This window comes from Haliotis rubra, unplaced genomic scaffold (assembly GCF_003918875.1).
Source record: "Haliotis rubra isolate DU_JTF1 unplaced genomic scaffold, ASM391887v1 Scf632, whole genome shotgun sequence".
In the NCBI taxonomy this organism is placed as follows: domain Eukaryota; kingdom Metazoa; phylum Mollusca; class Gastropoda; order Lepetellida; family Haliotidae; genus Haliotis; species Haliotis rubra.
Window position 1 is genome coordinate 502,615 of NW_025767338.1, and position 15,158 is coordinate 517,772.

The window sequence follows — 15,158 nt, forward strand, 5'->3', positions numbered from 1 at the left end:
TAAAACTAGTAAAAATGCTGTCAGACATGTTCAAATGGTTGACAAAAAGCCTCTTTTGTTTCTTCCACTTGAACGTTTTGAACATGCGATACAGTGTTATCATCAGTTACACAAATATGGCTAAACTGTGTGAGATTTTCAGAAGCTCAAATGAGAATCTATGAAAGTCTATGACCCAAGTTGAGTATTTCATTTTTGGCTTGGAAAATGACCTTCAGTGAAATACTTCCACATTAAAATATAACAAAAATGCACCAAGCTTGAAGCACTGGGATGGTGAATGCTTACAATCAAGAAAATCATTCACTTGACCACAACATCCATGTTAGTTGACTGATCCCACTATCAAATGTTGCTTTTGAAGTCATTGGGATAACGTTCTGCCTCCTGCTACTAGCACAATGTTCTCTGATAACTCCCTGTCTGTTATAATGATTACTAGAAGCACAAGGAATTGGATATATTATCGTAAGGTTTTGGAAAGAAGGCATGGCAGCTCTTTCGTCATCATTTTGTGACAAAGGACAAATGTTTTGTAGTGTGTAACAGATGATACTGTGGAGATAAATCAACCAGGAACAGACAACTCACTTTTTCTCCTGTTGTGTCTCGGTTAAGTTCACCATACATGCTGCAGAGTTGGGTGGGCAGGTCTGATCTGCTCATACAAACATTTCATCATTCTCTTGTCAATAAAGAAACACAGTTTTCTTATGTTGATGTCAAAATGCATAGAAATGATGCAACTTTTTAGCCATCTTAATGTGTTATATGTTTATACATTTTCAATCTAATGCTTCACAAACAATGAACATGACTTACTATGCACTGAAAACTTAACTGACAGAGGTGAAACATTATTCAGCTTGTGCATCACGAGAGTTGACTAGAATTTATCCACCTATTACAACAACATAACATCGAGATCACAGAACTGTCTTGATCAGTGAGCCAGTGGTTGACAGTATGAGGGTCTACTCACAACATCCGGGACATAATCAGCCAGGTTACACATTAATGCCAACAAAAGTGACACTCAGGACCTAGATTTTCGAAGCTCTCCTAGTGTAAAGTGCCATACATTAACATTAACTTACTACTATCTTAGCTCTAAGAGAGCTTCGAAAATCTTGGCCAGGATCCTTAAAGAATCAGGTTCAATTTTTTTTATTTCACCCTTCGAATCCCCACCAGCAAATGTGAACCCAGTCGCTGATTCTGACCATCTGGCAAATAGCTGCCCAAAGCCAATAACATGGGCTACCTGGGAATTATTCTATCCCTCAATCCCAAAGCAACACATACCTTTCTTGTAAACCAATGTCTGGCATACATTGAGTATAAACTTCAACTGCTTGTAGGATTTATCCACAATGTAGTTATCATTGGGTCGGGTCAGAGACGACAAATCGTAAACGTTTCCGTCGGGATCTGTTGCTGTACAGTCGGACACCTTGTGAGGGGAGCAAGCGTAGCTAGTCGGCCACTCAAACTGGTAGGTACAGTCAGCATCTTCATGCAGATACCTCGGTCCCTTCTTCCCATCTATAGTGTGATCGCAGGTGAAGGTGATGATAGTTGTACGGTTGTACTTCTGGTGACAGTTGGCCTTGCCATCTGTGTAGCGGAGAGACAGCTCCCCTGCGTTGTATATAATGTCACTATTGGCTTTTCCTGGAATAAAAACAGAAAAGGCTTAGAAGTAACTGTTAATGACACAGATGTTAGTTTGAGTTCGGTTTGAGAAAGAATATTTTCCTCAGCTGAACATGCTGAAGGGCCGGGGGATGGTAGGGTAGCCTAGTGGTTAAAGCATTCGCTCGTCACGCTGAAGACCTCGGTTCGATTCCCCATATGGGTACAATGTTTAAGCCTTTTTCTGGTGTCTCCCGCTGTGATATTGCTGGAATATTTGCTAAAATTGCCATAAGACCATACTCAGTCACTCACTGAAGGGCTAGTCCTACAACATATTATTGCTGGGAGCAAGGAGCCTAGGATAATCTGAAAATAAGTGATGAACTGTATCACAAGATAGAAACTATGTAGTCTTACTTGAATACCTTTCACTGAATGTACAATTCAATCCATCATGACGACTATGAATAAGTTCAATGACAACTACAAAAATTTAGGATGACAGCAGCACACAGAAAAAAGGAAGGTCTCCCCCTTCTCATGGATTGAGGATTGGGGAGGAGGATACTATTAGTGTCTCAACTAGTTGTGACTAGTCAACAGTGAAGAGGCCTTCTGTTGAAAATCTACTATGTGATGATACCCAAAGTCCAGGATTTGTGATGTAATTGAGGTGTTGTATATGAAGTATTTATTGAAACCAGGAAAGATAATATACACAAAATCACAATATCCAAAAATCCTGCAGTAATTCAGGAATACTTCTTTGTTTGCGTTAAGATGAAAATATTTTTGGGTCTGTTCCTCAAATTCAGACAACTTAGACCCCAAGAAGATCTGGTGTTAGAATTGATCTTCAACAACCCAAGATTGTCGTAAAAAATACAACTAACGGGATGGGGTGGTCAGGCTCGCTGACACCGCTGTGCATGTCTCCACATTCCAACTGTGTAGACTGATGGTGATGAAGTCAATCACAGGATTGTCTGGTCCATATTTGATTATTTACAGACTGCCATCACATAACTGAATATTGCTGAGTGTGGCATTAAACAACAGACAAAAGCAAACATGACAACATGGATACCCATGTCCAAAATACAATGAAATAACTGCCCTTCATTACCTGCATTGATCATGAAGGACTTATCAGAATCCTTGGTCTGACACGCTCCCACACCAGCACATGCCCCCGTGCCGGCCGTCAGCTGACCACACACGTTGATCAGGTAGGTGTACTCCCCGGCCTTCACCTTGTAATCCTCACTTGTTTTGTGCAGACGTGAAAGGTCGAACTGATAGTTGTACACCGGGTCAGTGACCTTGCAGTCCTTGCCAGTTATTTTCTGTAAGAGAAGCAGTTCAGATACTAAACTCACTGTCATTTTGTGGACACAGAGGATGAGTAGTAGGCTTATCTGAGTCGTCGATAGGAGCCAAGAATCCTTGTGAATTTGTAGAGCTTTTCCACCTCAGTAAGCTAATACAATACCAAACAGTGTTCACAATGAAGAATAACTAACAAGGGTCCTTCATATTACCCACTCTTGAAGTGAACAACTGAGATCCCAAAATTCGAAAACGATGAGAATAAGTTGAAAGGACCACATGACGCCCCTCAATTCCAAACAGTGTTTAGATCAGATATTATTTTCACTGATATTTTCATTAAACATGGTTATGTGCGCTATATAAATATCCATTGTTAATGATAATGAGTCACAACAGCAACCATAATACCATGTACATTTGTTTACTTGTATTTGTACTCCCGTCAACATGGTCAACTGATCAGTCGACTTACAACTATCTTCTCAGCTCCCTTAGGAGTATACAAGAAATAGGATATATGGAAATAACTGTAGTTAAAGACAGGTTGCTGAGGATGATAGATGCTCACATGCTGGGGACAGGCACTGGGTGTGTTCCATTCAAACAAATATTCACAGGTCTCAGTTTCTCCCATGAATACCGGATCACTCTGGAATGAAGAAATTTAGGAATAACAGTAACCATGGTAACACATAATTTCTCAAACACTGAGTAAAGTTTCTCCCACTGTTACAAGATTACTCTGGTATGATGATAGTTACAAGTAACAGTAACCATGGTAACACATTATTTGAACTCAGTTTCTGTCATAAATCAGTGTATGAAGTAAGGCCCGTCCGACCACCCGAGACGGGCTAGATTTCTGACGGACGGTCTAAAGTTACAGCTAGCCAGCCCGATGGTCTGGTAAAATCTGTGTAAATTCACCGTATCTTGGTGTCTGGTGTGGTTAAATCCATTTTGGGCTGATAACATTTTAAGTTACCAGCCCTGGCCCCCAATTTCTCGAAACAAACTTAAGTTTTCACTCAAATTTCAAACTGAGTTTGACAATTTGAAACAGCTGAATTTTTAAATCAGCTACATTTTTACAATAAAAAAGCCCAAACAACTTATACAAACCTGTAGAGGTTATGAATTCTTTGAAGAAAGTCCTCCTTGGGGTACTTATAAGCATTAAAATGTCCATTTTAAAACCTACAACAGTTGTAACTATATTTCAATAAAAATATTTACAAAACTTAAAAACACGTTCTATGTTATGAGACCACCCTACAGGGCCCCCCAAGCCCTACCGGCAAGAGCAGGTAACTCTAGCCGACAACCTCGCGCACCTCACTTTTCATGCTGAACGGATCAGACAGAATGAGGGGATATAGTGGCCGTACTCAAGGAGGACTTTCTTCAAAGAATTCATAATCTCTACAGGTTTGTATAATTCTTTCAGAAGAAGTCCTCCTTGGGGTACTTATAAGCATAAAACAGACTCCCAAAGACCAGAAATCCGGGGAGTGGCATTCTGTCTGACACACTGGTCGATCGCCAGTAACTACAGCCGATATGGAAATAGAAATCACACTTACCCAGTCACGTGGCCGCCAATGTCAATCAAGGCGGGGCTGACTAAAGGCAAGGACCCTGGGAGGTCAAAGCTTTGTGCCCATTGGTCAATCGGTACACACCCCCAAGATAAAACTCCACCTCCCAGCCTGATTGGTGGGGAGAGAGTAAAACTAGGGACTCGCCAAAGCGAACTACTGTCCATAGCACACCACTAGCCGGGGAAAAATGGAAAATATAAGCCAAAGGCACCGATACCAAAAGAACGGAAATAAAAACGCCACCATATACCTTCATCAGTGCAAAATAGGGAAGTATAGACCCGACACCAGTGTAAAACACTGGAGTAAATCAGCGACAAGGCTCACTTGGCCTGAGGCGTTACTCTGTCCACTGTGGGGAACCGTCTGGCCAAACCGAGGAGCACGCTCACGCGAATGTTTGTCCAGCTGATAATGGCGAATGAGCGTACTCAGTCGGCTCCAAATAGCCGCGGAGCAGATCTCCTCAATGGGCAGAGCAGCAGCATACGCTTTAGGCGTGGCAACTGCTCAAACCGAATGAGCCTTTAAACCCTCTGGGGAGTCATACCCTTGTGTATGTAACCAATACAAATAGCCGACACAATCCACCTCGATAAGGTTTGTGTTGTAGCCGGGTGATCTACTTTACCGCCCCCGTAACAGCAGAATAACTGCTTCTCTTTATGGATGGACGTTGTTCTCTTGACATACGCCTTAAGTGTCTTGGCGTGACATCCAACACATGTACTCTGCGTTTTCTACCAGACGAAGCAGGAAGCGTAAAGGCAGGCAAATCAATAGGAGCGGTGACATGAAACGCTTTTATCGATTTTTTTGAGCGGTAGGAATCAGGTAATCGAATACTTACCCTATCCTTGTGAAAACGGTAAGCTCGGGTCTGAGGACATAGCATGAATGTCCCCAACCCATCTACCTGAAGTAATGGCCACCAAAATGCCGCTTTCCAACTTAACAGTTGAAGCGACAATCCCGACATATCGTAGAAGAAAGGACTAGATAGCCAATGTAAAACGATGGACAGATCCCATGGCGCACTCTGTCCACACCTGCTAAGAAACGCTGGACCAGAGGGTGTTGTCCTAAAAGGGCACCCTCGGTAGGAATGTGGAAAGCTGAAATAGCTGTGGAGTAGCCTCGGATGTAGACGCGGCTAGGCCCAAAACTTCTTCTAACTGAGACTGTAAAACTCCAAAACTTCTATCCTCACTACAGTCCGAAAAAAGGGATCAAGTATCCCTCTGTTTCCACACCAAGCCACCCATAACAGGCCCATCTATCCTCATACATGTAAGTTAGTCGGAATCCACCTGGAACGCACCGAACAACTGGGAGATAACCCGAATGAGTCCCCTGTGAGGGAGGCGTCCGTCTGAATTGTGGTGTAGGCACCGGGTCTCCAGTGGGATACCCCTGGCTAGATTCCCGTGCCGGTCCACCACCTCAGGTGAGGGAGAAGCCACTCTGGGTTAGGAGAATTGTCTCCGTAACTCCCCGAGTGTGACCACAGCTGTGCTAACGCTTGCTGAACTGGTCGCATCCTCAGGCGCCAAGCCGCCAAACTACGTCCACCGTCGCCGCCATGTTGCCTAGCAACTGAAGCCATGTGCGAGCTGAGGCCCTGGGGACTGAAGGAATTGTAAAACAACCCTTTGGATTTTGGAAATGTGGTCTTGAGACAGAGAGACTAAGCCCTGCTGTGTCTCGAATCTCGCCCAAGAAAACCCGATCCTGGGATGGAACCAGCTCGGATTTCTTGAGGCTGATGACCCAACCCAACCTGGTGAGAATATCCATCACTGTCTGTGTGGAGTCCCGACTCAAGTGAAGTGGAAAGCTCTGACAAGCCAGTCGTCCAGGTACGGGTAACAAAAGTTGCCCTGTGCCCTGGCGACTTTGAGCTAACACTAACATTAGCTTTGTGAACACCTTGGCGCCGTGGAGATGCGAAGGGGAGCACCGCGAAACTGATAGCACCTCCGTCGAAGGAAAACCGGAGGTTTTTCCTGAACTTCGGGGTGCATTGGTACATGAAGGTACGCGCGTCCTTGAGGTCGATTGGCGTAAGCCAATCCCCTGCCTCCACAGATGAGATCACTGAGCGCCCAGTGTCTCCATCTTGAAGGGCGGTACCTCTAGCAAGTTGTTCAGACCCTTTAAATTGAGAATGGGCCTGAACCCTCCGTCCTTCTTGGTTTACCAGGAAATAGGTTGAGTAAACCCCTTGATTTTCCTGGCCCGTGGAACCACCGGAGATGGCTGCCTTGTCCAGCAATGACTGGACCTCGCACGGAGAATATCTGCCTTCTCCGAGAGTTCCGCACTGGTGTGCAACGAATCCCGGAGAAAGGAGGAGGGCCTCGCTTCCACTGTGGCATATGACCATCCCTGAGTGTGGACAGGACCCAGGGATTTGAAGTGACTTTCTCCCATTCCCGAAGAGAAGACAGGTAGCGGCGCCCGACAGGGGCGTCCGGGTAAGAGGCAGTGAATCCCGGCAGCCGGGCAGTGTAACAACTGCTTGTGCCGGGACCAACAAGGGCTCGGAGGAATGCTTACTGGGAAGCGGGGCCCGACTTCCCCTTCCTCTGAAAATGCTGCTGAGAGGAGGCAGCCTTGCCCCTACCTCTACCCTTGCCCTTGCCTCTACGTGCCTGAAGTGGAGCCGTCCACTTAGGCGCTTCCTTTCCTGAAGAGGAAGGGTAAGCTGAGGCAAGGCCCAAGGCCGGGCGAGAAGTGAGGGGTTGCTCTAGTAAGGGGCTTTGAGTCCTTAAACTGGCTAACCACCTCCGCGGCCTCCCCTGACCACTGTCAATGCCCCCAGGAAAAGGGTTGAGCCAATCCTGAATGGCAGAGACAGCAGCAGCTGAGTAGCCAGTGAATGTAGCCCACGGTGAATATCTGGCTCACGGTTAGCGCCACAACTGACGGAGGCCCATAACTGCAGTCATCATCTGGCTCTCGCGTGAACGCGACGACGGCGTCGTCCACGCCCTCCTGGTCCACCAGCTTCCTCTGCAGCGCCCGAGAGGTATGCTGAGTGGACCGGAAACCTTAAGGTGTTGCACTGCATTACGGTATTGTTCTTCAAAGGAACGATATACTGATTTCAACACCTGGTTGTTGGAAGTAAATGGAGGCAAGCGCCCGACCGACGAGCCGAAGCCTGGCTATGGCCAGATAACCCCCAGGCTTACTTGAGGCATAAATGCACTCATCTACCACCGGGGGTCATAAAGAGCCCCTCTCCCATCAGGTAGCGCCGGTTCAGCTCGGGAGATCGGCGTGACCTGCCACCTGAGAGGAGAGGGTTAATAACCTCACTAATAAGTGAAGGTAAGATGCGTAAGTGGGCCTCGGCGACCCGACATGGAGCAAACGCCTCCCAGGGAGACGAAACTCCAGCGGGGTCGGGTCGCCTGACTGCACGACCACCTGCGCAAAATGGAAGCAATCGCGCTCCTCACTTGCCGCAGGGACGGACCAGCGAAGGAACCTTCCCCCGACGCCTCATGCCCCCCGTCCTCATCCATGGCTTCCTCCTCCCGCCCCCCCGGAAGCGAACTCTCGGTGTCAAGAGTCACCTCCGAAAGCACGGAAGTCGGCTCCACGGACAAGGATAGGGGAGCCATAAGAGCCGAGGCGCCTGGCCCGACCGACCCTAGGCTCGAGGATGAGCCAGGTCGCCGAGGACCCAGGGAAGAGCCTGCCGAAACAGGATTCCCCGAAGTAACGGAAGGCCCCGAGTCGACCCGGTAACACCGGGCGCGGGTAACCCCCGCCAGAGCTGATGGACAACAGTACGAGACCCGTAGCCACAAGCGCTTATGCGCTCTGCGCTGAACCGGAGCCGGCTCGGGCCAGACACAGGCGCTACCAGCAGAGGGTCGCCAGAGCCGAGGCTCAAGGCAAGCACCCCTCAGGTGGTAGAACTCGTCCCCGGGCCTAAGCCCGAGGCAGGGGAACCCGACAGACGACCCCCGAGCCGCCGCTAACTCCTGAACGGAAACCGATCTCCTCATGGAGACCGGACATCAGCGTCGAGATAAGTGAGCGAACCGACGTCATCTGTTGCTGCAAAATAGAGGTTAAATCTGTTATATGTAAGGGTGCGGAATCAGATTGAGTAGAAGTGGAGGGGATAGGGGAAGAAGGTTTTTCCGCCGTCTTGGCCCGCTTACCCCCACCCCCGCTAGCAGAAGAAGAACTCTTCTTGCTTTTACCCGCTTTAGATGGTGGGTCCTGAGCCCATAAGTCTCCCCCCGCCTCCAGCAAATTTTTGTAAAACAAAAAATCGGGCGGACCGACGCTTGGTAGTCTTGGGTGAGAAAATCTTGCAACTCTCACAAGTTAGATCATCATGGTGATCTACCGCCAAACAACGGAGGCAAACATCGCATGGTGTATCCTGTGGTGGCAACATGGCAGCCACATGCAACGACGGGTGAAACTGTAACAAACAGAACCATTTTAATGGAAACTGATGTACAGTCTAAATTACACACATATATGCAACACAAGACAAAACAGAATACGACGGGCAATAAACCCTTTGTGAAAGCTAAAGCAATTTTAACCCTTTAACATGTATCATGAACAAGAGGCTTAAAATGCAAGCTTCCTCGTAACATATACAGCGTAAAAAATATGAAAATATGAAAAACTTACCCAACTCACCTTACATTGCTGAAAGTGAAAACGTTAGGCAAGCCTACAATAGTAAATGTACAAGAAAACTCCCACCGCCTCTAGCGATGTAACCCAAAAGTTACAACCGTGGGGACAGAAGGAGCCAAACTGACCGCCATCTTGCCTGCCACATGTCACGCCTCACATGGAAAACGACAGCATGAAAAGTGAGGTGCGAGGTTGTCGGGCTAGAGTTACCTGCTCTTGCCGGTAGGAGATTTCAGCTGGGCCCTGTAGGGTGGTCTCATAACGCAGAACGTGTTTTTTCGCTTTGTAAATATTTTTATTGAAATATAGTTACAACTGTTGTAGGTTTTAAAATGGACATTTTAATGCTTATAAGTACCCCAAGGAGGACTTCTGAAAAGAATTAAGTATTCTATTCACCAAACTCAAATTGTCTACTAGGCCCAGCCAGGCACGCAACAGAGTAAGTGATGTTACCTCTGCATGTGAGCAGATAAAGTTTATCCGGGTGCTGCGATGTGACTCCCTGTCTGTGCCCTTGTGACACAGCGTCCCTCCGCGGTACTCCAGCACAAGGGAGCCGTCCTCTGTGACAACGGGCTTGGACTGGACATACCCCAGATTGAAGGCTCTGTCCCCAGTCTGACAGCCTCCGATGGGTCCACCTGCAACACACAGAGAGGGAGGACAGGATGAGCTAGCATCGACAAACAGACTTGAAGAAAGGATGCTTCTTACACAATAATCTAAAAGAGTGAGTCATCATCATCATCATTTCTGGTGTCCCCCACCGTGATATTGCTGGAATATTGCTAATTGTAAACCAAAAGTCACTGTGTTCTTCAATCTGATTGGTTGAAAAGCGTGATCAAATGGTATTCGATTCCCGGAAATTCGCTGCGTATTAATACATACAAACATCGCTCACACCATTGTATTGTTACGTTCGTCAGCTGTGACGTAAAGTCCGAATGACGTCACAAATGAGCAGTTCCAGATGCTACCATGAGAGACAGCCGAAACGGCCGGTTGATAACATTTCACTGCTGTACCCGTACACGATGTCAATGAGTGCAGACACAAAAAAGTGTGTGGACCTTTTTGTTTACTTTTGTGTTTACAATGTAGATAAACATCATGTGTTGGCCAATTTCCGGGTGTTATTGAGTATTTGAAGCACGGGAATATTCCATTTTGAGGTTTCAAATGGAATATTCCCGTGCTTCAAATACTCAATAACACCCGGAAATTGGCCAACACATGATGTTTATCTCCTAAAAGCGGTGTAAAACCAAACTCACTCACTCACTCATCATCATGTTTATTAAAGTACATGTAATGTGTAAACACAACAACTTACCAGGACAAGTGGAGCCTGCTATTGGGGTCATGGGGCGGCACACGTTGATGTAGTACTTCAGTTTGGAGTATCCTGCCCTTGTGTCACTCACGACCCAGTTGGATGAGGTCTTGGCTAAGGCGGTGAGGTCATACTCGTTTCCGTGTTTATCTATAGCCATGCAGTCAACAGGTTGTGGGGGACAGGCCAGAGCGGTCTCAAACTTGAAATAATATGTGTTGTCTTCTTGGCGTACAAATGTCGGCTTATCACCTGTGTCTCTTCGACAGACGAAGGAAATCTTCACCTGCACTTGTTGTTCTGGAGACAAACAATTACACTGTAACAATACATAGAGGGTACAGAATTTCAGATCAACATGCAATGTCTTTTCAAGGTTCTTTCCCAAACATAAAAGGAAAACCATTTGTATATGTAAATCTTACATCTTCAGGAATTTTTGTTTAGCTTGCAGGTTTCGATTTAAAGAAATCGGTCCCTGGCTTGTTTTTCTACATCATTACATACCGCTAATGAGCCTCTTCCCACCATATGTCAGCATCAACTGTCCATCGTCCGAGAATTCCAGTGACCCGCTGGACATAGCCAGTGCAGGCTTCCTGGTGTTCTGATCCTCGCACACCGAGGCCTTCACGTTGTCCGGCTGGAGGTGGTCGCAGGATGACACGTTGCCGCAGATATTCAACTGAAAACATTAACCGAGTATTTCACAAAGAAACCATACAAATATAAGACTGAGAAAAGATATGAAAGTTATCAAAATGAAACCAAATCTTCATCCTCATCTTTAATCTATAACATTTAGTTTTAATGAACATTTTTCCAAATATTTCAATACATTGGAAGGTACTGAATAAAAACACAGGAAATGGAGTCGGCAAATATTTGATACAAATTTACTTTCAAATATAAACTTCTAAACAATAATGTAATTTTTAGAGTAAAATTGATATTTTACACTTATCCTGACTCATGCTTATTGCTTGTCTTCTTCTTCTTGCGAACCTAGTGGAACACGTGTATCTCCCAATTGAAGTTCCCTTCAATAAAGAAATCACTAATTAGTACTCACCACGAGTTACCTCCCCTGCCCAAGCTCGGGAACGAGGGCGCCACCTCTACCCATGTGCCTCACTCTCTCCTCATATACTGAGCCCAACACTTGAATTTCCAGGGAAATCCAAAGTGTTATGTGGGGAGGATGGGAGGGCTTACCTCATGAGTCAGGATAAGTATAAAATATCAATTTTACTCTAAAAATTACATATTTTTCCTTATCCTGACTCATGCTTATTGCTTGTAGAATCCGACAGAAAAGGAGGTGGGAATATATAATACTTTGGATTTTAATAATTAGTGATTTGAACTGTGATGATTGTAATAACCCTATGGGAACTTCATAAAGGCACTGAACTGATGAATTCCTGCTGCTAACTTATCAGCTGCCATATAAAGGTTATTACAATGTACTTATTATGATAAAAGTATATATAACATTAATACAATGCTTAAGACTAATAGACTTAAGCTTGTTAATATGTTAGCTAAAATACTTTTATGAAATAAACATAGTACTGAGCTAAAGATATGATTAAACTTAAGCTAAATATATAATAGCAAAAACTCCTTAGAGTTTATTAGCTAATATACTTTTATGAAGTAAACATAGTACTAAGCTTAAGATATGAATAAAACTTAAGCTATATATATAATAGCAAAACTTCGTAGAGTTTGTTAGCTAATATATTTTATGATATGAGTATAGTACTGTGCTTAAGATATAATTAACTTAAGCTACCTAAATAGCCAAAAACTCCGTGAGAGTTTGTTAGCTATTACATTTTATAATGTAATCATAATGCTTAAGATATGATGAAACTTAAGCTAAATATATAATATAAAAAAGTAGCTAAAATGAGTTAGAGTTTGTTAGCTAATATACTTATATGATATAAACATAGTACTGAGCTTAAGATATGAATAAACTTAAGCTACATATATCATAACAAAACTCCGTAGAGTTTGTTAGCTAATATATTTTTATGATATGAGTATAGTACTGTGCTTAAGATATAATTAACTTAAGCTACATATATAATAGCAAAAACTCTGTGAGTTTGTTAGCTAATACATTTATAATGTAACCATAGTACTGAGCTTAAGATATGATTAACTTAAGCTAAATATATAATAACAAACTCCGTAGAGTTGTTAGCTTATATATTGTATGATATAATAACCATAGTACTGAGCTTAAGATAATAAAAGAACTTAAGCAAAATATATATAGCATGTAGCTATTTAGTACTGTTATAAGATAAGTAGAAATCTGTAAGATTGACTTATCTTCTCCGAGGAACTGTCAACTGTTGTGCGAGGACCATGGGACCGAATTGGTGGATACCTGAGACGTCCTCGGTGGTGATATCTCTCAGATAGTGGTTGGCAAACACCATATCGGATCTCCAGAATTAACCCTCCATTATGTTATTTCAATTGCACTTGTCGAGTAGAGCAAGTGTAGATGTTAGCGCTCTAATATCATGAGGATTAGAAGCTCTTGGAGGGTCGAGTCCTGCAGTCTTGTAGGCACGTAGTATGACAGTTCTGATCCAAAAGGAGATAGTAGTACGTGAGACTTCAGTCTGCGTAGCTTGTTGATAGAGGAAATAAATCTCTTGAATTTTTCCCTCCTGTTTGGCTCGGTGGATATATATTTTCAGTGCTCTACTGGCCATCGTGATAGATTCATTGTATCATGGGGTCCAAGTATATCAGCAAAGCGTGTTCATAAACCTCACTTGTGAGGTGTTGGAACACTATAATCAGATCCCAAGTTGGAGCGTGAAACTTCCGTTTTAAACCTCCAATCAGAAAAGCTCGTAGCAAGGCGGTAACTGGGTTTAGGTTAACTTGACGCCCGTTCTCAGTTATGACAGAGCTATTGCTGCAAGATAGGTGGACAAGTTGAGCCTTATAAAATCTTAGTCTGACGTAGATAACATAAGTAGTCAGCCACTTGAGGATGAGTAGCATATCTAGCTGTAAATCCTTCCTTTGCAGCATAATTGCCAAACTGTGCCATTTGTCATCATTATAAGTTGCAAGTTGAGTTACGCAGGGGCAAGCTAGACTGCTTTGCGCTCTGGCTGAATAACTTGTTATTCAGACCGCATATGATACAATCCATACGTTGAAGTTGGAATATATCTGGCTTCCCGTGCGCTTGTTTGGTGTGCGGATGTATTAACAGATTCGAGCACTCTGTAAGATGTAGTATTGGTTGTCCGATTTCTTGAATAAGAGTTGGAAACCACGTTCTCGCTGGTCAGTAGGCCGCGACCAAATTCAGATGGAGGCTCTGCGTTTGACTGATTTAGAGTAAACTTGTGAGATTAACGCTGGTGGCGGAACAGCTTAACGTTGAGTCCTTCCCACGATATGCTTAGTGCTTCTGTAGCCAAAGCTAGTGGGTCTGGAACTGGCGATTTATCACAGAATGCTGTCAGTTGTTTGTTGAATCGAGTGGCAAATAGGTCTATTAGTGTAGTTCCTATTTCCTTAATAATTTGAGTTAATATCTCTGTATGGAGCCTTCATTCTGTCGTGATGGTATGTGTGGCCGAGAGCGTCTGCTATCACATTCTTTGCTCCTGGAATGTGATATGCTCTGACATGTATGTTGAGATTGTCGATTAAATCGAACAATTGAAAACATAGAGTCGATAGGTTCGGGGACCTGGTTGAGCTTAGTTTGTTCACATAAAACGCCACTGTCGAATTGACTGTGTGAATCATCCACTGGGTATACTGTAGTAAGTTGCTCCAGTGCATTAAGGCGTTTATTACTGCTTGCATCTCTAGCAGATTTATGTGTAATATGCTCTCTTGATTGCTCATAGCCCTGATGCCGTCCTGTTGGCAAGATGGGCTCCCCAACCTTGTAGTGACACATCTACGTAGAGAAGTGTTATCGATTCCAGCTCTATTAACGAGACGCCTATTCAAACATTCGATCTCTTGGTCCACCATAGTAGATGAGGTTTGACCTGAACCGGTAAATTGAACGGTAGAGATTCGTCTAGATGCGAATTGATGATGACTTGTAACGGATGTAATAGTAGTCTGCCTCTGCCTGTCATATCTTGAGCTGAAGTGCGTAACCCCAACAGGCTCTGTCACTGTCGTAGTGGTAGCGGAGATAGTAAGGCTTGTGGAATGACTGTTGGATCTTGATCCATGGTCCTCCGGTACAATTATACGATTCTGCGCCGTTACAAATCAAAAACCTAGAATAGCAGAACTTGCGAAGGTTCTAGGTCCAACTTAAGTAGGTTTACTAACCATCTAGTTGTGTTAGTAGCTTGATGATGAATTCAACTGTAGTCTGAGACGCTATGGATTTGGATCCATTTGTATCCCGTCGAGTTAAATTCGCTGCGAAGTCCTTGACGATGTAGGTGCATAACCAGGGGTGACTGCCATCGTTGAACTTTATGTAAAAATTCGCCTGACTGCCGTGCCCTCGTCCTTACTTGACAGGGGAGGTCTCTAACCTCAAGAAGGCAGCC

General features: G+C 44.4%; 1 protein-coding gene across 1 annotated transcript in view; it reads right to left on the reverse strand.

The window, feature by feature from the left end:
- The window catches only part of LOC124256632 (cation-independent mannose-6-phosphate receptor-like), a 68,810-nt gene that overhangs the window by 25,135 nt on the left and 28,517 nt on the right, over positions 1–15,158 (reverse strand). Inside the window, exons 15-21 of the mRNA XM_046690608.1 lie at positions 11,095–11,272; positions 10,588–10,887; positions 9,705–9,892; positions 3,539–3,619; positions 2,765–2,984; positions 1,306–1,674; positions 592–658 (exon numbers count right to left, since the gene is read on the reverse strand). Coding sequence (XP_046546564.1) covers positions 592–658; positions 1,306–1,674; positions 2,765–2,984; positions 3,539–3,619; positions 9,705–9,892; positions 10,588–10,887; positions 11,095–11,272 — 1,403 coding nt within the window. The remainder of the gene's footprint in view (positions 1–591; positions 659–1,305; positions 1,675–2,764; positions 2,985–3,538; positions 3,620–9,704; positions 9,893–10,587; positions 10,888–11,094; positions 11,273–15,158) is intronic.